This window comes from Panthera onca, chromosome D1 (genome assembly GCF_046562875.1).
Source record: "Panthera onca isolate mPanOnc1 chromosome D1, mPanOnc1 haplotype 2, whole genome shotgun sequence".
Classification (NCBI taxonomy): Eukaryota; Metazoa; Chordata; class Mammalia; order Carnivora; family Felidae; genus Panthera; species Panthera onca.
The window spans coordinates 99,201,148-99,223,731 of NC_138348.1; the positions used below are offsets into that span (position 1 = coordinate 99,201,148).

A 22,584-nucleotide genomic window follows, 5' to 3' on the forward strand; every position below is an offset into this window, starting at 1 on the left:
GGAAAATGTCTGTACAGACCTTCTGCCCATTTTTTAATTGGATTATTTGTGTTTTTTTAGCTACTGAGCTGCATCAGGCAACGTCTTAAGTATAGGATTCTGAAATCCCTGGCTGAAATCCTACCACATTTTACACATCAAAAGTTTTATTCTTTCTATTCATTAATTGGTTGCAGTCCCTATTAGGAAAAATGGCAACTATGTTCCCTACAGAATCCTAGTGAACGAAGATTTACCTAATAGATCAACATGCCTTTAATTATTTTAAAGACACGCTTTTTCCTGATTTTAAGAGAACACATATGTTTTAATAATCTATTAATAGCAAAGCATTCCAGATATTTTTTTCTGTTCTGAGATGCTAATGTTTATTGCTAGGATTTTCAGTTACAAAAGAGGAAGGGGTATCATACTATATACACTGCTTTTCAGCTTGCTTTTTAAACTTAATCAGCACCAACACCTTTCTCTGTTAGGTCATTTATAGGCCTACCTCATTCTTTGCAATAGCTCACTGTATTGCATTGTTTGCACACCCTCTGATTTGTGTAGCTACTTCTCAATTGATGAACATTTGGGCTGTTTCCAACTTTTCATGATTTCAAACACTATTGCACCGAATAGTACTCTTTTTGTACACCTGTCTGAGTATTTCTGTAAGGTAAATTTGTAGAAGCAGAATTGCTGAGTTAAAGAGCTTGCACATTTAAAAGTTAACATACACTACCAAATCATTCTCAGAAAGGTTGCTCTCGTTTACAAGCCCATCACAAATTTCAGGGGCGCCTGGGTGGCTCAGTCAGCTGAGGGTCCGACTTTGGCTCAGGTCATGATCTCTTGGTTCATGAGTTTAAGCCCTGCATTGGGCTCACTGCTGTCAGCAAACAGCCTGCCTCAGATCCTCTGTCTCCCCACCCTTCGCCCCTCCACTGCTTTCTCTGAAAAATAAACATTAAAAAATAATAAAAAAAAACTTCACAAATTTCATAGGTAAAAACCTAAATATTATTTTTTTTAAGTTTACTCATTTTGAAGAGAGAGAGAGTGAGAGAGAGCAAGCAGAAGGGCAGAGAGAGAGGAAGACAGAGAATCTCAAGGAGGTTCTGTGCTGTCAGTGCAGAGCCCGACATGGCGTTCGAACTCACAAACCATTAAGATCATGACCCGAGCTAAAATCAAAGGTTGGACACTCAACCGGCTGAGCCACTCGGGTGCCCCTAACCTAATTGTTTTTTTAATGGGCAGTATTCTAATTATTAGTGAGACTGGATTTTTTTTTAAGTTTATTTACTTATTTTGAGAGAGAGAGAGAGAGAGAGAGAGAGAAAGAGAGAAAGCACAAGCAGGGGAGGGACAGAAAGAATCCCAAGCAGGCTCTGTGCTCTCAGCTTGGAGCCCAGCTTAAGGTTTGAACTCACAAACTGTGAGATCACGACCTGAGCTGAAACCAGGAGTTGGATGCTTAACCGACTGAGCCACCTTGGCGCCCCAAGACTGGATTCTTTAAATCATTTGATTATTGTATATAAATTCCTTGTTCAAATCTTTTTTTCCCCCTCTGATTTGTTACTATTTTCTTATTGACTGGATCTCTTTACATCTTTCTAAAGCAGCCTGAATGAGTGCCCCTCAGAAAGGAACTCCTGCCGAAGGAGAAGCAGTGTGGTGCTGCTCGCTGAAGGCCACGCGGAAAAAAAAAAAAATAAGTAAAAGCCACACGAGCCCGCATCTGTTTTTCTCTGCCGACGCAGTGATTATTCTGAAAGTCCAGGGAAAATTCTCAGAATGTAAGAGTTGCTTCGGGTGGTGAGTTTCGCCAACGTGAGGCTCAACATAGGAGGTCAAAGGTTCTGGCACAGCACTAGGTGGTGGCGGAAAACAGGTTAGATCTGGTGGCAAGCTCAGTGTAAACCAACGAAGATGAGGAGGAGCCAAAACAGTAACAGAAGGGCATGCACCTGATCTGTCCCCACTGCTGGTGCCTGCAACCCTCCCGATTCCAGCCAGTTGGGATGTCTGCCGCCAGCCAGAAGGACAAACATTCTGTTGCTCTCCTATATGGCTAAGTTCTCCTCTGAACCCCGAGTGCGACAGGAGCTAAGAACCTATGTAGCAGAACTCCCCTCAACCACACCCTCATAAATCATATTTTCCCATTTCCTTATTTTTCCTATTCCTCACCCCCCCTTTGTCTCCTGCAGTCTCCTAATTCAAGCTTTCTCCTCCTATATCTTGGCATCAGCAAGAGATTTCAGAGACTGAGACCCAGAGCTGCCTCCTTCTATCATGTTAGAAAGTCAGCGTTACATGGATTTCTCCCTAACTTCATCCATCACCCTGTCTACTACTCATCCGTCTTGCCCTTACCTCCCTTTAATTCAGTCCTGATCGGAGCGCAAGGCCACAAGTCAGCTATGCATATGAACACTTTTGAAATAAAATAAAGGGAAAAGACAAACATTTCTCCTTTCCAAACAAAACTATTATTCTTTTTGGAGAGAGAAGGACAGCAACTTCTGGCTTGAAAGACTGTGAATATCCTCAGAAGACTAATTTTGAGAAATATCATCCCAATTCTTCTTGGCTATATGTCTTCGCATAGGAGGAAGCTAGCCTTGACCTTAATTTTGGTCCGAGATGAGGAACACCATTTTTCTGACTAGTGAGATATTATTATTATTATTATTATTTTTAATTATTATTTTCACATGCAGGTTTTCTTAGAAATCTGTTCTAATAGCAGTACGCTATGAAAGTAGCCATTCTACAAAATGGGAGAGGTATTTTGTTTGGGTTGGACTCTGAAGCATTGAGCTTAAGAACAACTTTCATTTATTTGTCTACCAAAAAGCCAAAAGCTTTTAGAATATTCTTCCTTTTACACATCTGCTTTCTATAGCTGCGTATAGTCTGCTTTCCACACCTATGCCTACAACCTCAGCTTCCTATGTTAAAAAGATTTCTTTAAATATCTTTTACTAGGTGATTTTTAAAAGAAACAACTTGACAGCTTTGGAATCACGACTGGCGTCTGTTACTACGGAACCACCTGTTAACTGGTCTCTTTTCATGCAGGGGGAGGATAGGACCCAAAACCAAAACAGATAACAAAAATGAACACCCCCACCCCCAATTTATGGCCTAAACAAACAAAAAATGACTTCTGCCCCAAACCTCAATTCCAATTGCAATTACGGACCCAAAGAAGACTTCATCCGGGAAGACCCCATTCTAGGTCATCTCATCTGCTGCTATTGGCCACTCTACTTACCAGATTGCTGCTTCAGCTGCTCTTTTTGGATTGCTGCAAACTGCTTGGCATCAGCCAGGGAGCCAAAAAGAGCAGCAAAGGGGTTACTTGAGATGTTGTTGTTATTCTCCTGGTCTGTCATTTCACTTTAAAGTATCCTCCATCCAGACCTAGGGGGAGGGGCTGCAGAGAGGACAGGTATCAGACACAGAGGGGCAGGCAGGACAGCCGTAACATAGCCGCAGTCAGGTCTCTCCAAGCGTCTCGAATACAATACGTTTAAAAGGCTTTGGGTGAGACTTTTCCATTCCCGTTCTAAGGTGCAAGTCGTTTTTAGCAAAATGGTTACAAAGCCACCGACTGGACAAGTTGGCCTGATCTGGGGGCAGCTAAAACCAGAAAGCTTTAAAAATAAAAATGTTCAGCTGGAATACATTTATCTGTTGACGTATTTCTATTTGCCGTACCTTTAAAGAATAGGTTAAGTAGAAAGAATTACTAAAGTCAACGGGGGAACCCATCTACTCATTGTGATGCGGCACCGAGTGAAAAATAATATGACAAGAGCTACACATTTCCCATAAATCTCTAGGCCAGCCAATGAGTTCCCATTCACCATGAACGTAAGATGGCGCTCGCTCAGGCTTCTAGGACTTAGAGCTGGAAGCGGGAATTCCTCAGCTACAAATAAACAAACAGCAAGCCTTCACCAGAGATGGAAGGGCAAACCAGGACAGGAACCTGATCGGAAGCGTGCTGTGGGTTTTCAGTATGCATTAGGCAATTTATCTCTACTCCTAGGCTTACAACAATTGATATTTCTTCTGCTAAAAACGAAATGGTCTTTGCTTATTTCTATATTTAACTTTCACGATCTGATTTTTTCATACCCCCGCAGACACACACACGTCCCTAATGTGTAACAGGAAATAGATACATACCTGGAAGGCATTTAGTGGAGCTGACTGAGCCTGCATTTGCACCCTTCTGACTACAGGTCCTCATTCAAGTGCCAAGGGGACTCAGTGGCACAGTGGGAGGAGCAGAGCACCCTGAAAGGCTTTCTCCCCTCTCTGAAATTTTAAGGCCACGGCATAGAAACACAACCCTGAAAAGGGTGGGAAGAGACAAAGGGTAGGACTATTCTGCCCACAAGGATGTGGACTGCTAAGAGGACAGAGGCCTCAAAAGGAGTGGGGATGGGGTATGAAAGAAGGAGAAAAAAAACCTGGCCTATCTTTAATCTACTGATGTTAAGACTCCTTATAGAATCATATTAACAAAAGCCAATGTGAGTTGGAAAAGTTACCCTTATTATCGGGTGGAAGAGAGATTTTAACACTTGACAATCCTGCGCCACCTCCGCCAGCTGCTTCACGCTCCTCTGTCCTGTTTTCTACATAAGAGCTAATGGCTAATTATCTGTAATGACTTAGGCACGCAGTCTAGACTCCTCTCAGCATGGTTCTGGGCTTTAATGCTCCAGGAACTGAACTGTTAGATGTTGCTCTATGTATTTTATTTTATTTATTTTTTTTTTTTAATTTTTTTTTTTTTCAACATGTTTTATTTATTTTTGGGACAGAGAGAGACAGAGCATGAACGGGGGAGGGGCAGAGAGAGAGGGAGACACAGAATCAGAAACAGGCTCCAGGCTCCGAGCCATCAGCCCAGAGCCCGACGCGGGGCTCGAACTCACAGACCGCGAGATCGTGACCTGGCTGAAGTCGGACGCTTAACCGACTGCGCCACCCAGGCGCCCCTATGTATTTTATTTTTTGTTATGTACGGTTTAGTTAAGCTTAACAATCAAAAATAAAGATAGCACATTTAGTGCTAGAATTCACAACAATCCTTGAGAGGACTTTCCCCTCATTTAACCACTGCATAGGCTTAACTGTTACCCCTAATTCAAGTTAAGACATTGATTGTCTATTGTTAGCTGACCGCCACTCTGCCTCTATCCTAAGGTACCCTAAAGTCCGGAGGAATGCAAAAAGTGTAATGACCTCTTGTTATTTTCTGTCTTCAAAACATCATCCTCTTTTTTCAACGTGACACCCCACATTCTTCCTTTGGGGATCCATCCCATTCCCAGCCCATGTGTTCAGAAGATGGTCTCACACATTAGCTTTAGGAATGGGCATATGAATCTGGCCTGGCCAAAAAGAGTGCAGCGTATTCTGGCCAAAGTGACTGAGGGATGGGCACAAGACCCTAACAAGGCCTATCAGAATCAATGAACATCCAGCTTTAGGCCTTTGGCTGAAATGTACAGAAAAAGGAACTCTTTTTTCCTGCTTGGATTGTTAGGGGGTATGATATAATCCTGGAATTGTGATCTTTCCATTATCTAGAAAAGCCTTAGCCCAAAACTAAGTAACCTATAGGAAAAGAGTTGAGAGATGGAAAGGAAAAGTCTTTCAGTGTGTGTGTGTGTGTGTGTGTGTGTGTGTGTGTGTGTGTGTGTAAATATATAACATATGTTATATAACATATAACATATAATATATAATATATAATATATAGTATATATATACACACATATATACAAATATATATAAAAGCCAATTCAAAGGGGTTTAAAAAAATTTTTTTTAATGTTTATTTTTGAGAGAGAGAGAGAGAGACATACAGAATGTGAGCCGGGAGGGGCAGAAGGAGAGGGAGGCACACAATCCGAAGCAGGCTCCAGGCTCTGAGCTGTCAGCACAGAGCCCGAAGTGGGCTCGAACTCACGAGCTGTTGAGATCATGACCTGAGCCGAAGTTGGACGCTTAACCGACTGAACCACCCAGGCGCCCCTCCAGGGGGTTTTTAAACACACAACTGAGGAGCGCCAGGCTGGCTCCGTCAGTAGAGAACGCAACTCCTGATCTCAGGGTTCTAAGTTTGAGCCCCACATTGGGTATAGAGATTACTTAAAAATACGATCTTATTAAAGAAAACCCCCACAATTGAGAAGAGTTTAGTTTAATACAAAGGAGATGATGCATCATCTGCACCATGTTTGTAGAAAGGAAGTTGAAAGCTAGGAATACAGAACATATGAAAAGATAGGATCCTAAGACTATCAAGACAAATGAACAGGGTTTATGATAATAAATGGCATTATTTCCTCCTTTCTCAATAGTATACTGTCATATTATAAAAAGAAGCTAGCTTCCCATTACATTTTATCTATATTAATAGGATTTATAACTTTCTATGCTGTATTCCTAATGCAAATCTCCTACCCTGCTAGACAGGAAGCAATTTGAGTACATTTTCATGTCTGATTAGTTTTTCTTCCGTGTCTGGCATTATATATCACCATCACAAAATCCCACATACATATTTATTAAATGATTTAACCTTACATGTAATTACTCCTGACCTTGTAATCAATAGCAGCACCCATGATCCTACAAGGGCTTTGCTATGTGTCTTGGGTCACAGTAGGAGCTCAAACTTCCGGGCCAGACACTTGTGGCTCTTTGGTATCTCAGCATGTGTAGGGTACAGACGGAAATAAATCTCTTGTCATCTCCGCTATATGTCTTTTTGAAGAACAAAAGCTTTTGCCTGTCCTCACTAAGTTCATCTTTTTCATATGAACTTCAACTCTGTGCACAAGCTACTGTCGTAGTCAAATGGCAAATACTGTGTAACCACTTACAGAAAAGTTTCATAGGAAAAGGGAGGAATGATCACTTGATGGGAGTCTTTGTGGAGATGATCAATGGTCTCACAAATGTTAAGAGCACCTAGATATCACCCACTCCAAAAGATCTGATAAAATGGAACCCTGATATTTTGTTTTAATATTCAATGGCACGGATTATTTATAATCTTCTGTTTTCAACTGCCATACAGAGATACAGCACCATCCTGTTGGTGACACCACCAACCTTTAAGAGCTTTTGGATTTGATTCCTTTTTTTTTTTTTAATGTTTATTTATTTATTTTTGAGACACAGAGAGAACACAAGCAGGGCAGGGGCAGACAGAGAGGAAGACACAGAATCCAAAGCAGGCTCCAGACTCTGAGCTGTCAGCACAGAACCCGAGGTGGGGCTTGAACCCACGAACTGAGATCATAACCTGAGCAGCCGTCGGACGCTCAACTGACTGAGCCACCCAGGTGCCCCGGATTTGATTCCTTTTCAATATTTCCTACTTAAAAACACAATTCACTCAGATAATACTCCCTGCAAAGGTCTACATCTATAATAGCTACTTATTTCCAGTCCTACAAAAATCCTTTCATCCCCACCTCCATTCAATCTTTTGTTTATGAACCGTACTGCTAATCCCTAAGGACCAATGTCAGCTCTTAAAAAGGTGAGCACACAAATGTTTTAACATCAGACTTAGTAATGCTTTTAAACAGAAATATGTAGAATACTTCATAAAATTGGATTGGCAAAATCAAGCTCTACTAAACCATACTCAGTAAGGTCTCTGTCCTGGTGAGTAATACATACATTAAACCAAAAAAGAATTAAAATGTTTTCACTGTCATATGTTCCACGCCCAAATCCTTTCAGGTCCTGATAATGTGGCAAGAGATCCTAACAACATTTCAGCAAGTTAGAAGGATCTCATCAAGTTAAAAAGCCGACAGCATTCTTTCCTGGGTCCCATTTTATCTCAGGAGGACTCCCATGTGAGACCAAAACAGTGAGACTAAACACATCCTTGTTCTGGGAGTGAAAAACTGATCCCAAAGAGAAGGCCCATCAAATATAAGCTCCCGAGCTGTGGTTACGCAATCTCATTAGTGTCTTCTACACCCTTTTACTGAGGGAGAACGAAGCAGAGCGCCAGGAGAGTTCTGAGTAGTGAACTGATCAGGTGGCTGAAGAAATGTCACCATCTTGCCATATGTATTCAGCTGGCTTGATTACTGCGTCCCGTGCTTAATATTACCTTCTCTGGTATCTGGCTATTTGCTGTCTACGCTTTACATGTCATCCCTCCAGGTTCCATAAGGGATTCGCGGCAAGGAAGGAGACCCACCCACTCGGCGCTCATTCCAGAGGAAGGAAGTCAAAGATAACGCATGGCCAGTATTCTGGGCTTTTCCTGGAAGGGAATGGCAAAGGAGGGGAGAGATGCCAGAAGCTGGGGGCACTGTAAAGGGTTCCCAAATCAGACAGAGTCGAAGTTCATGAAGGAGAGGGTCAAGGGTCAGGAAAGCACAGGAGAAGGAATTTGGAGGCAAAAGTGCAGAGGCCCGGAGCGGCATTCAACTAGGAGAAAAATATCCCATCGCAGACTCAACGACCCCCTCCCCTGAAGCTATTTCCTCTCTTACCAGAGCCTGAAAGGCCAGCAGCGACGACACGACAGAAGTCTTAGCGGCCGAAGGGTTCCCACTTCCGACTCAGCACGACAACCGGAGCTTACATCACGACCAGGCGCCAGGCCTTGCGGAATCTCATCCGGGCGCCGGAAACAGGGTGTGCCGCCCAGCTCGGGGAACTGGCGCGCAAATACCTCGACGGCGCATGCGCCAGCCTGGTGGGCGGGGCGGAAGTGCCTCTGGGCTCCTGGGGGGCGGGGCCGGGTTGGAGGAGGGGCTGAGAAAGACTGCAGTGGGGAGGTGGGGTGTCCGCGGGGCCGCCTGGAGCTTGGTGAAATATGAGTGTCGTGCCTTTTTGAAGCAGCTTCCGTTGCTCTTCATAGATTATTATTATCTATGAGGAAACAACAGCAGCAATAATAACAATAATAATAACAAAATTTTGAGCTCTTATTAGGTGTCAGGCAGTGTGCTAAGATACGGTAGCTTTGGATTTTATTTTTCTTGCTGTAAAGTGTCAATATGCATGCTACAAGGTTACTTTGAGGTACACAAAGGCTGTGAAAGCAGCATACTTTTCAAGAGTGCAAGTGAAAAGACAATTCATAGCATGAAACACAATATTTGTAAATCATATATCCGACAAAGGATTCACATCCAAAGTATATAAAGAACTTATACAACTCAACAACAAAACCCCCACACAATGTGATTCAAAAATGGGCAATGGACTTCAGTCGACATTTCTCCGAGGAGGATATACAAATGGCCAATAAGCACACGAAAAGATGCTCAATGTCGCTAATTAGGGAAATGCAAATTGAAACTGCAATGAAATAACACCTCACATTCTTTAGGAAGAAGCCTATTACCAAAATAAATAAATAAATAAATAAATAAATAAATAAATAAATAAAAGAAAGGAAAGAAAAAGAAAAAGAGGAAAATATGTGCTGTTGTCGAGAAAAATAGGAACCCTTGAGCGTTGCTGATGGGAATGTAAAATAGTGCAGCACTTTGGGGAAATTTTTGGTGGTTCCTCAAATGGTTAAACATAGAATTACCATATGATGCAATAAATTCCACTTCTGGGTGTAAACCTCAAAGAATTGAAGGCAGAGACTCAAACAAGTACTTGTACACCAATGTTCGTAGCAAAATTATTCATACTAGCCAAAAGGTGGAAACAACCCAAAATGTCCAGGGACGAATGAATGAATAAACAAAATGTGGTATATACCTACAATTGACTGTTATGCAGCCTTAAAAAGTCTGAAATTCTAATACATGCTGTAACATGGATAAACTTTGAAAACATTGTTATGTGAAATCAGCCAGAGACAAGAGGGCAAATATTGTGTAATTCCATTTATATGTGGTACCTAGCATAGACAAATTCATAGACATAGAAAAGTAGAATAGAGGTTATTAGGAGCTGGGGGGAAGGGAAGAATGGGGAATTATTGTTTAATGGGTACAGAGGTTGAGATGATGAAAAGTCCTTGAAATGGAGGGAGGTGATGGTTGCACAACACGTAAATGTACTTGTCTGGTGAGATTGGAGTGGGGACACCACTTAAAATCAACAGGCACAAGATGGGTCATTCAAAAAATAGTCCCGGGGGGCACCTGGGTGGCTCAGTTGGTTAGGGGTCCACTTCTTGGTTTCTGCTCAGGTCATGATCTCATGTTCATAGGTTCAAGACCCTCGTTGGGCTCTGCGGTGACAGTGAAGAGCCTGCTTGGGATTCTCCCTCTCTCTCTGCCCCTCCCCGTCTCATGCTGAATCTGTCTCTCTCAAAATAAATAAATAAACTTAAAAAAAAATATAGTTCTGGAATAACTGGATAGCTATACAGTTTAAAAGTTAGTCAATATATTTGGCCTTTGCGTTAAAATTAATTCAAGATGGATCAAAGATTTAAATGTATAAAATGACACCATAGAAATGCAGGTGGAATTCATAGGAAAAAATTCTTAAAAGAATAATCTTAAAATGGGGAAGACCTTTCTAAATAGGAAAGAGCCTAGAGTGCTTGAGCTGCAGGAACTGGGTCCAGCCCTCGAGGGACCTGTGCCCTGACCCTCCCCAGTGGCCTTCTTTGTATCAGCTGTTTCTGCTGCTGCAGTAGATACTTTCAGGTGCAACTTCCTGCAAGGTGGGGCACCCATCTCAGGCAGGTTTTGTGCACCCCACTGACTACTCCACAGGGCCCTCGCTGCCGGTGGCCTCAGGATGAAAGCGGAGACTCCTGTGAACAGCACAATGAGTACTGAGCAAGCCCGCAAGATGGTGAAACAGCTGAAGAGTGAAGCCACCTTGTGCCGGATAAAGGTGTTCAAGGCAGCAGCAGACTTGATGGCTTACTGTGATGCCCACTCCTGCGAGGATCCCCTCATCACCCCTGTGCCCACTTTGGAGAACCTCTTCTGGGAGAAGAGGTTCTTCTGTGCCCTCCTTTGAATTGCTCTGTCCCCCCCCACCACAAGCTCTTCACCTTTCCCTCTCCTAGGCCCTTCCTTAGGTCAGTAATTGTTGTGAGCCCCCGAGGGTCCCTGCATCCCATCCCTAGCCCTTGTCCAACCCTGTGAGGTATTCTGAAGCTCTCTGTCACCTATCTGTCGACCCCATTTTGTCGCCCACTGCAGCTGAGCTTAAGTACCCCCTGACTGGGGGAGGCCCCTTTAGCTCCATCCCCAGAAGGGCCGTCAGACTCTGCCAGCATCCTGCTGGCTTCTCTCTGTGACTGGTCAGACAATGGAGAGAGGGATAGCCCGGGTCAGTGCTCTCAGTCTCACCTGGAGCTATGAGAAGGGTAAAACCATTTAAAGAATAAAGTCATCCAGACTCTCAAAAAAAAAAAAAAAAAAAAAAAAAAAGGAAACAACCTAGAAGCCATAAAAGACCAATGAATTCTACTCTATGCAGATATTTGTAAAATGTGCACAGAAAACCAATCATCATCAAGTCAAAGAACAAATACCAAAGTTGGAAAAATATTTGCAACTAATATCACAGACAAAAGGTCTAGTTTCCCACATATGTAAAGAGCTGTTGCAAGTCAATAAGAAAAAGAGAAAAAGATACGAGCCTATATATCATGAGAGGGAAAAACTCGTGGCTCTCATTTTTTATAAGAAGAATGTAAATTAAAACTACACTGAGATGCTATATTTAACTTATCAGATTGGCAAAGCTCAAAAAGTATGGAGTAAAAGACACTCTCAATTATTATTATTAGGAGTATATACTGGTCCAACCTCCATTAAGTGCAATTTGGCAATATTTAATAAAATTGCAAGTGCAGACACATTACAGTATCCAAAGTTCATTTATTTGTATTTGTTACAAATAGTCTTAAGCATGTTCAAATGTCACAACTAAAACTATGGAAATTTTAACTGTAAAAAGAAGACATAGAAGAAATCTTTGTGATCTTGGGTTTGGCAAAGAGTTCTTAGACATGATACCAAAAGCACAATCCATAAGAGAAAAAATGGATAAAATGGACTTCATCAAAATTAAAATTTCTTTGTGCTTCAAAAGTCACCATGAAGAGAATGAGAAGGCAAGCCGAAGACGGGTAGATGTATTTCCAAATAATGTCTTGTAATAAAAGACTTGTATTCAAAATATATAAGAACTCTTTCAATTCAACAGTGAGACAAAAAAAAAACTAAAAAAAAAAAAAAGATTTGAATAGACATTTCACGAAAGATGTAAGAAAGGCTAATAAGCATGTGAAAAGATGTTCAACATCATTAGTCATTAGGGAAATGCAAATTAAAGGTCCAGTAAATACCATTTTATACCTACGAGAATGGCTATACTAAAAAAATATATAGTAACAAATATTGGTGAGGATGTGGAGAAACAGAAACCCTCACCCATTGCTAGCTAGTGGGAATGTAAAATGGTACAGGGAGGTTCTTAAAAAGCTAAACAGAGATTTACCATACAACCTAGCAATTCTTCACACCCATGAATCAACCCGAGAAAAATGAAGACACCCACACAAAGATTAACATGAGAATGTCCAGAGCAGTTTGTATAATTCCATTTATGTGAAATGTCCAGAAAAGGCAAATCTGATGAGACAGAAAAGATAATAGTCATCGCCTGGGGCTGAGGGTGGGAACAGGGAATGACTGGAAACAGCACAAGGAATCTGAAGAAGGCAATGAAAATGTTCTACAACTGGTTTATGGTGATGAGGGTACAATTGAGTAAATTCTCTAACACGGAGAACAGGAGAAATTGCTTAAAATGAGTGAATTTTATGGCATGTAAACTATACCTCAATACAATTATTTTTTTTAGATGACACTTATATAATGTTAGTCATTACAGCATCGTAAGAACAAAATATTGGAAGCAACTTAAATGCCCATCAGCAGAGCATTGGTTAAATAAAATATAGCGTATCTGTACAACGTGGCTGCATTAAAAAAAAAGTTCCTTTACTTATTGATATGAAATAATCTTAAGGTTATTTTTTTAAAAAGTTTATTTATCTATTTTGAGAGAGAGAGAGAGAGGTTGGGGCAGAGAGAGAGAGAGAGAGAGAGAGAGAGAGAATCCCAAGCAGGCTTCACGCTGTCAGCACAGAGCCCAACGTGGGGCTTGAACTCATGAACCATGAGATCATAACCTGAGCTGAGATGAAAAGTCAGATGCTCAACTGACTGAGCCACCCAGCTGCATCAATCTTAGGGTGTTATTAGGTGAAAGTGCAAGATGGAGATAGTATGATACCATTGGTGTGAAAAATAGGGAAAGGGAGAATAATATGTACTTAAGAGCTTGCTTGTGTATGCCTAGAATACTCTGATTTATAACACCTTATATGAAACTAGTATGTTGTTTTGTCTCTGGAGAGGACAGCTGAATGGCTGGGGATGGAGGTGGAGGGAGACCTTTCATTGCATATTTAAACCAAGTAAATTATGACACATACAAAAAGTAAACAAAAATTAAAACTTTAAAAAATAATATTCAAATAGAGGGGGTTATTAGATCTTTTCAATGTTCTTTTACAGAAAAACTACCTTCCAATAGGTGGCGCTCCTGCAACACCGTACATATTATTTTCCTTTAATTTTGTTTTATTTTGAGAAAAATCCAAATTTGTTCTGACGGCCTTTCTTCTCCATTTGTCGCCTTTGGGAAACTTGAATCTAGATTTAGGGCTGAAATTCTCTCAGCTAGGAGTGCTCCAAAACGTATTGCTATGTTCCTGAGACCTATCCAGAAGGGAGGACACCTGGATTGAAAAAAGAAAAATTGGGGTGGGTTCAGAAAACCAAATAATGCTTGGGTCTTGTTTTCCTGATAGACACTTTTCCTGCTTGATTGAATCAGAACTTCTGATTGATTGATTGGTTGATTGAAAGTTAATAGAGGTCAGTGGTTCTTAACAAAAGGTGATTTTGCCCTGGAGGAGACATTTGAAATATCTGGAGATTAAAAAAAAAAAAAAAGAAAAAAAGTAAGGTTTATTTATTTTTGAGAGAGAGGGCAAGCGAGCAGGGGAGGGGCAGAAAGAGAGGGGAGACACAGAATCCAAAGCGGGCTCCAGGCTCTGAGCTGTCAACACAGAGTTGGAAGCTTAACCGACTGAGCCACCCAGACGTCCCTATCTGGAGATATTTTTGATTGTTACGGCTGGGGGCACCACTGGCATCTGGCAGATAGAGGGCAGGGATGTTGCTAAAAACCCTACAATGCACAGAGCAGTCCCGCACCACCGAGAATTATCAGTCACCCACTCTCCCCTAAGCTTTAGAGTTGGTTGGGGAAAGGAGACAGACTTGGCAGCAGTTGGAAGGGCAGGTAAAGGAAAGGTAATTTCTTAGAATTGGTATAGAAGAACACACCTACTTTGAGTCCTGAGTTCAATTTTTCCTCAACTGTTTTCCTTGAAGGTGGCTGTAATGGTCATTTTCCCGATCCTTGAGGGGCTAAAAAGGACAGCACGGTCATAAACTCATCCTCCCTCCCCCTCTCTGAATTAATCTGATGCATATTTATTGAGTGCTTTTTCATGTGCAAGCCTTTGGAGTGGGTGCTTCCCTGTCCAGGGGGTGGAGAGAGGACAAGGGGGAAGGGAGGCTCTGTATACAGTTTCTTTGTGTGTCCCTCTCAGTGTGTCCTTCAACTTTTTCTCACTAGATCCTGACCTCAGTCTCTTTCAACCCTTCTTTTTCTTTCATCCATTCTACTCAAAGGGTAACTATGTAATCATCTGGTATGCCCTAAGTAGTTCCTTATCTGTACGGTATCTTCCAAATAACTTGTCCCCCCCCCCCCCCCTCCAAATTTTACCCCGAATTGTAGCAATGTCTCTTTCACTCCCCCTTCCCTTACCTGGTAGAGCTGGTCATTGGACAACAGAGTCTGCTTGTCCGAAGCTGCACAAAAAATAAACAAAACACTCAAAGTAGAGTGGCTAACAAATTGGGTTCTATTCACACACTAGAGTACTAGCTAGCAGTAAGAATTAGTGAAATACATCTTCATACGAGAATACAGATACATCTCACAAGCATGTTTTTGAGTGAAAGAAACACACACACGAGTATCTGCTGTATGAGTCCACTGACATAAGGAGTGAAAACAGGCAAAATTAATCAATGCTGTTAGAAGTCAGGATAGTGCTCACTTTGAGGGCTAGGGAGAGGCCGGAATTGACCACAGAGGGGACTTCTAGGGTGTTGGTAATATTCTCGGTCTTAAACTGGGTGTTGGATTCATGAGTGTGTTTGCTTTGTTTAGCCGTATGCTTGTCACTCATGCATTTTTCTATGTGTAGGTTTTACGACAGCGAAGAGTTTTTTAAAAACACGGAGGAAAATCAGAGGGAGGTGGATCTTGTGACGGGCACGCGTGCTGTGAAAAAGCGGTGTCCTTTTCACCCAACTGTGCGCGTCCACAACGCATGCCTACCTCGTCTCTTCTATTGGGTCTATGTCGGTAGGAAGGAAACTGAGGGTCCTAGGTGGCCCCGTCCCTCATTCAAGAACCTTCTTCTTACCTCTTGACTGGCGAACTCCATCCTGTCTAGCAATGAAGTAGACCCCAACAGCAAGGAACAAAATGCTGATGATCTCAGCGAAGACAAAGCCGGATACGGTGGCTCCGCTTAGTTCAATGCAGTTCTGACACACTGTGGGGAAAGGGAGGGACAAGGTCCTTCAGGGTGTGAAAGGGGTTCTTCTGCATCTTTTTCTCTTGCCTACAAGTGATAATGCCTATATTTAGGGTAGCAGACTCCTCTGTGCATGGTATGGAAAGGAATTGCCTGGGAGGACACCTGCGCTAAGAATGCAATACTTCTTGATGTCCTTCTGTGGCCCAGGTGTCCTGGGGAAGCAAGCCCATGTAGTCTTACCACCAGGAACTATAGGAAATAGAAGGAAGATCAGATCTTCTTCTCCGTGGTCAACTGCCTTCTACATTTGATTGCCGCTCACCTTATAATCTCCTCTGTCTCCCCTAGCTACACCAACTCAGTTTATAGCAGCAAAAGCCGACTGCTCCAATCCGTGGGGGTCCATCCAAAATCAAACCATCCTTTATAGGACCGGTTATGCTTTTCCAAGAAGATTGGGGGAACTGTGTTGTTATATTCAAAAAGGGGCAAGCTGAGATTAAGAGAGCCAGAACGGTTTCGTGTCTATTTCCATACTCGCCCACCCGGGGCAGGAGGCCCGCCAGAACAGCAAGTACTGATTAATTGTACGACAAACAAACCGAAGGGGATTACATACTTCTGAAATACACTTGGAGTGTTCTTGAGCGGTTCTTGGATCCTTGACACCAATATATCCCTTGAGGGTCCTTGATACTGCTTCCCAGATTCTGTATATTTTTATTCTTTTTGTGGGACTTTATTTCCTTCCCATCTTTAAACCATTTGACATCTTTGTCTGGTGACTCACAAGTCAGAAGTACCGAACCATCTTCTCGATCGCTGTTTACTCTTACCACAGGAATTTCTGAAAAGGGAAAAAGCCATGGTCTGTTAAGGATCTCTCCTCTGGAATTCTCCCTGCCCTGGGGTATCAGGACCAGACCATCACAGCAGTGCTTCTCAAACTTTAATGTGCGCATGGATCACATGGGGATCTAGTGAGAATTTCAGGTTCCATTTAGTAGTTCTGGGAAGGGATTGCAATGTGGCATCTCCCAGGTGATGCTAATGCTGTTGGTTCGTGAGTCTCACTTTGAATAGGCCGTAGCTGCTAGTGTCCCGTTTCTACTCCAAGAACTAGAGAATGAATTGCTTAGCTACAGGAAAACTGCCTGTTCATGACTGGCCACTCATCTGGAAGGCAACGAGAGATTTGCTATTTATCATTCATCATCCTATCCCTTCCATCAGTCACTCCTGTAGGACCACTATGGTAGGAACCATATTTCTATGAGATTTGAGGATAGAAAGAAGCCATGCACCCTACCTTGTTTTGACTGGGCCAGAGTACCTGTAGAGATAGAAGACAGAGAGCGGGTTAGCTGGGCATAGAGTCATTCAGATGCCCTGAGGTAGCATTTCCATCGTCATTTGAGGCCAAGATAGAGAGAGATCCTAATCTACGGGAGTGGACGGTATTTATACTTATTTCATTGAAGTGTAGCCTAAATCATCAAATTGAATTCAGGGTGCTGTATAATAATGTGTCTGGTGTTTGTCCTGGATTCCTGGGAGGGAGTTTCTAAAGCCTTGGAATTTCATGAGCGATAGGATTGTCTGTTATTCTTCGTGGGCTTTTGGACCATATATGAGTTTATGCTAATGAGATGACTCAGGATGGGGCTGGTCAAGAACCATGTAATCTAGGACTTTGAGCCCTGGAAGGGAAGGGGCCTGGAGATTGAGTTCCGTCACATGGCCAATTATTCAATCAATTATACCTATGTCATGAAACCCCAATAAAAACTCAGTGCACAGGCACCTGGGTGGCTCAGTCAGTTGAACGTCTGACTCTTGATTTCAGGGTGGGTCATGATCCCAGGGTCGTGAGATTGAGCCTCATGTTAGGCTCTGTGCCAAGCAGGGAGCCTGCTTGAGACTCTCTCTCTCTCCCTCTGCCCCTCTCCCATGCTCACATGCTCTCTCTGTCTCAAATAAACAAAATGAAAAAAAAAAACAAAACCAACAACAACCAAGAACCTCAGTGGAACTTCCTCGTTGGTAAACACAATGTATTAGGAGGGTGATGTACTCTGATTCCACAGGGAGAAAGCACAGAAGCTCTGTGTTCAGGGCCCTCTCAGACTTTACTTTATGTGCTTCTTCATGGAAAATCCTGATTTTATTTTTTTATACTAAAACTGTAATAGTAAATGCGGCACTTTCCCGAGTTCCGTGCGTTGTTCTAACATATTATCAAATCTGGGAACCCTCCAGATTTGTACCCTGTGCGTCAGAAGTGTAGGTGGTATGGGAACCTCTGAACTTGTGCCTGGAATTTAAAATGAAGGCAGTCTTGTTGGGGACAGTGCCCTTAACCTGTGGAGTCTGATATTAACTCTGGATGGTTAGCATCAGAACGGTACTGCAATATTCATAAGGGTATTGCCTGTGTAGTCTGGAATGCTCTGCTTTTTTTTAGCAGCTAAAGTTCTGGCCAAACGTGGGCTTACACCAACTAAAGCCCCCGCTTTTAAAAAGTTTTTTTAAATGTTTGTTTATTTTTGAGACAGAGAGAGACAGAGCATGACTGGAGGAGGGTCAGAGAGAGGGAGACGCAGAATCTGAAGCAGGCTCCAGGCTCTGAGCTGTCAGCACAGAGCCCGATGCGGGGCTTGAACTCATGGACCGTGAGATCATGACCTGAGCTGAAGTCGACGCTTAACCAACTGAGCCACCCAGGCGCCCCTACCAACTAAAGACCTTTTTAAAGAAATGTTTATTTATTTATTTTGAGAGAGTGAGAGAGAGTGTGAGCAGGGGAGGGGCAGAGAGAGGGAGAGAGAGAGAGAGGGTCCCAAGCAAGCTCCGTACTAATAGCATGGAGCCCAACCTGGGGGTCAATCCCACGAACTGTGAGATCATGATCTGAGATGAAATCAAGAGACCCTTAACTGACTGAGCCACCCAGCCACCCCTACACTAAGTAAAGACTTTTTAAAGTACGTACTTCTAGAATCCTCAGCCTTGGTGATCCGTTTTTTTGTAGAAACCCTGGATGCCGTAGGGGAGGTAGGTCTTCAATAGCCCTCAAATCTGTCTCAAAACTCAGGGTAGTAGAGTTGTATGGTGGATGTACTACAGAGCACTGACACGGGAATTCAACTCAAATGAGTTTAATCCAAACATGAACTAAGCACTGTTATGTACCTGGCATGATTAACCAGGGTGGAAAAAAAAAGACTGTAATACAAGAACTAACTTGCTGCTTCCAAAGCGTTTACAATGAAGTAGAAAAAATAAATATGTATGGAATTAATACAATAGAATTTGTCAATTATCTTTAGTACTTCCATGAGTGCATATGAAAGTGGGGCAGAAGCTATTGATTTTGCCCAAGAGTGAGGGACAGGGAAACCTTAACAGAGAAGGTGATGTTTGGCTGGGCCTCAAAGAATGATTAGGAATTCACCGGACAGAGAAGAGCATTCTGGGAAGAAAGAATAGACGAGCAAAGACACGGGTTGGAAAAGGACAGAGAGGTAGTGCGTCTAGATGTAGAGCGTGTGATGGGGACAGATAGGGCAGAAGTGAAGTATGATGGGAAAAAAAGGTATGATGGAAACGGTTGGAAGGAGTCAGCTGTTTTAGAACTTCTAGCAGGACTGAACGGATTACTAATAGTACCTAGTACAGTATGTGGAACATGGTCAGAGCTTTACATTTGTTGAATGAATGCATGCATGACTGGATGATTGAATTAAAAAAAAAAAAAAAGAAAAGCAAGACAAACCGTTAAGAAGATTTCTTGCTAGCCTTTCTTCCTGACCACCTGGTCACCATGGGAGGGACAAAGAGGTCCCTCATTCTAACTCAGATTTTATAGGAGAGAGGGTCCACCTGCTTGCTGACATCTTTTAATTTTGCTTCTCTGAGTCTTACTCCTTTTTAGGATTTGAGAGCTCATGTAGCTACATTTCCTAGGTTGACTAGTGAGCCAACAGAGCCCCAGAAAGGAGGCATTGTCCAAGTTCACACAGCTCACTGGTGGCTTGTCTTCTTCAAGTCCCCCGCTCAGCCATCACCCAGCTTGGTTTCAGCAAGTGGCATTGCCTTCCACTTAGTTCACTGAGAATGTAGATGCCGTAACGACCTTCTGTGGCTTCCTTTCCATCTACATGCCTACCCATGACTAAAGCCATCTTCCTTTCTCTTCGTCTCAGATGGTAAGGTTGTCTTCTCTGCATCCTTGAGCCCACTCTTGACTCCATCCTTCCAACATCAACTCCAGGACCTTGGTCTACTATCGTTTCCTTCAGCCTAGAAACGTGCTCAGATTTCTCTCTCACTCAAAAATAGTTCATCTTAGACCCTATTTCCTTTTCTACTTACCACTTAAACTGTCCTCATCCAAACATCTTTAAAGAATAGTCTGGGGGTGCCTGGGTGGCTCAGTCAGTTAAGCATCCAACTTCAGCTCAGGTCATGATCTCACAGTCTGTGAGTTCGAGCCCTGCATTGGGCTCTGTGCTGACAGCTCAGAGCCTGGAGCCCGTTTCAGATTCTGTGTCCCGCTCTCTCTCTCTGCCCCTCCCCTGCTCATGCTCTGTCTCTCTCTGTCTCAAAAATAAGTAAAAACATTAAAATAAATAAATAAATAAACAACTGAAAATTCTTGAAAAAAAAAAAAAAAGAATAGTTTGCATTTGGTGCACTTTATCACCTGCCCTGTATCTTCTACATGTTTCCATTCAGTTTCCACTCATACTACCCCACTGAAACTGTTATAAATCAGGCATGGCCCTCCTTTATTTTGCCAGATTCCACAGATTTAAACTTTTAAATATATTCTATCAGCAGACCTTTCTATAATATTTCATACTCTTGGTGATTCTTTCCTCCTAGAAGCTCTGTCCTCCTTTGGTTTTCGATGGTATTGCACTCATCTGGTTATTCCAGCCCTGTGATCATCCTCTTCTCTCTTCTTCGAGATGTTTTTCTCTAATGACCCTTTAAAGGTTAATATCTTCTCGGTTCCATCCTCACTCCTCTTCTTTGGGGATCTCACATTGTACTTGTGTGATTTCAACAACTTTTGTGGTTTTAGCCTCCCCCCGGTATGTGGAGAACCATCTCTAGTCCAGATTCCAGGCATTGACCCAGTTCGTCTACTTCCTGTTGTTTATTTCCAACTGCATATGCATACAGACACCCTTTACTGCACATTACATTCAATCTGGTGACACTGAAGCTTCTCTCTCCAGTTAGACTATAAGCTCACTAGGGCAGAGGTTTTTATTCATCCTTATACCCTTCTAGCCTGTTATGTAACAGGATCTCACTCATATTTGTTGACCAGTTGACCAGCTGACCAACCGAGTGAGCAAATGCCTTATCGGTCTGTCTGCTCCTCACTCCAGCTCTGCGTTAAGGAACACATACTTTTTCTCTTCAGGTTCCTGCCCTGTGCCCTTTGGGGCTACATTCGACCTAAGATGGCGACATCCGGGTCCTCTCTCTAGCCTGTAAAGTCCTCTGTTTTCACTTCTGAAGAGACAGGGACCCCATGTCTCTCAAGGGACACTGCTTCTCTCTGGCAAAGAACAGTAAGAGGCTTCATTTTTGCCCTTCCTTCTCAGAATTCTGATGTGATGGCTCTGGTAGGCTTGAGGTTAGAGATCCCAATATTGTTTCCCCCCTGGTGATGATCTCTTCCCCTGAGCCTTCCTCCAGGCGGCCAGAACCCCTTACCTTGAAGAAGAGTGACGGCCAGGATGAGGCCAGCCAGCTGCTTCCCCTGCTCCATGCCAGTCTCTGTCTTGTCCCTGCAGAAGCACTAAGCAACCCCTAGCAGCCAGCTGACCTGTTGAGCAGCTAGTCTGGCTCCGCCCAGCATCCTTCAGGCTGGGGCCCCTGAGAGAAAGCCCTGAATCTGAGCCTCCACCCTCTCCTTGAAATGCGGGCAGAAGGGGGGCCTCAGCAGGGCTGCAGGTGCAGATGTATTTTGCTCTTCTGTTAAGGAGTGGAGGATGGGAGGTGGCAAGAGGAAGAGGGAGAGAGTGCTGGATCCCCATTGCAGGGACAGCTTGCACAAGAAAACCCCTTGGGTTCTGGGTAGGAGATGGCCTGGGCCCCTCACTTCGTGAGAGAGGTAAACATCTCTGCCCCAACCTGTTGCTAGGATCTCAGCCGGTTGCTTGTTGCTAGCTGCCGTTGCCAGAATTAAGGAATTTAGGTGGGGACACTCGTGCTCAGGGCTGGAGATCTGAACACGAGCCCGTCTCAGTCCAGGCGCTTGCTCAGGAATTTTTCACTGCTCTTTTGAGACAAGATCATCAACAAAGTGCCTGCCTGGAAGAGAATAGGAAGAATAATTGCGAGAGGACAGGCCATATATTTCCAAGGGCCAGAGCCTGAACAGAGCTTCCAGGATGTTAAGGTTTGTCTCCCTCAGCAGGTCGGTCAGTGAGTCAACAAACACGTACAGAGATCTCGTGACGTGCCGGACATGAGCCAGGTATTGGAGATACAGAAGGGAACAACCAAACCCACGCTATCTCTGCCCTCGGGTAAATTATAGTCCAACTCCGGCAGTGTAGAGAGTTTGGACCCCCATAGGCCTCAGGGGGAAAAAGTCCACCTGTCTCCTGGGGAGGCTCACTCTGCCTGTGCGTCAATCATATTGTTTTTAATAGTTACTTCTTATTGAGCAAATATGATGTGTCAGGCACGATGCAAACTTTTTGTCCAAATCATTATTGTGATACTGGGGTAATCAGGCTCTGAAAAATTCCCTGACTGGCCCAGGCCCTGTGGGTGGGCAGTATAGGAGCCAGGATTCCAATGTCTGGCTGAGGGCGGTGGGGGTGGTTGGTGGGGTTCCAAAGCCCAGCGTCCTACTGGTGGGAAGTTAC

General features: G+C 43.2%; 2 protein-coding genes and 1 pseudogene across 6 annotated transcripts in view; 1 reads left to right on the forward strand and 2 right to left on the reverse strand.

Annotated features, from left to right (window-relative positions):
* The window catches only part of UBE4A (ubiquitination factor E4A), a 35,973-nt gene extending 27,294 nt beyond the window's left edge, over positions 1–8,679 (reverse strand). For both annotated transcript variants that reach the window (XM_060604863.3, XM_060604861.3), the window contains exons 1-2: positions 8,550–8,679; positions 3,272–3,433 (exon numbers count right to left, since the gene is read on the reverse strand). In XM_060604863.3, the coding sequence (XP_060460846.1) occupies positions 3,272–3,392 (121 nt within the window). In that variant the 5' untranslated portion in view covers positions 3,393–3,433; positions 8,550–8,679. The remainder of the gene's footprint in view (positions 1–3,271; positions 3,434–8,549) is intronic.
* A 1,036-nt stretch (positions 8,680–9,715) lies between these two features.
* Positions 9,716–11,399, forward strand: LOC132660937 (guanine nucleotide-binding protein G(I)/G(S)/G(O) subunit gamma-3 pseudogene; annotated as a pseudogene).
* Positions 11,400–12,986: 1,587 nt separating this feature from the next.
* Positions 12,987–21,582, reverse strand: CD3G (CD3 gamma subunit of T-cell receptor complex). 4 transcript variants are annotated; one of them, XM_060604878.3, is made up of 7 exons: positions 21,422–21,582; positions 16,998–17,021; positions 16,308–16,535; positions 15,572–15,703; positions 14,905–14,948; positions 14,415–14,498; positions 12,987–13,801 (listed from the first exon to the last, which is right to left on the reverse strand). In XM_060604878.3, the coding sequence occupies exons 1-6, from the start codon at positions 21,474–21,476 to the stop codon at positions 14,433–14,435; spliced, it is 549 nt and encodes a 182-aa protein (XP_060460861.3). In that variant the 5' UTR covers positions 21,477–21,582; the 3' UTR covers positions 12,987–13,801; positions 14,415–14,432. The 4 variants fall into 4 exon arrangements, with proteins under 4 accessions (XP_060460861.3, XP_060460862.3, XP_060460860.3 ...); XM_060604879.3 differs by having other exon boundaries at positions 14,419–14,498; positions 21,422–21,581; XM_060604877.3 differs by having other exon boundaries at positions 12,987–13,994; positions 14,419–14,498; positions 21,422–21,581.
* Between the last annotated feature and the right edge of the window lie 1,002 nt (positions 21,583–22,584).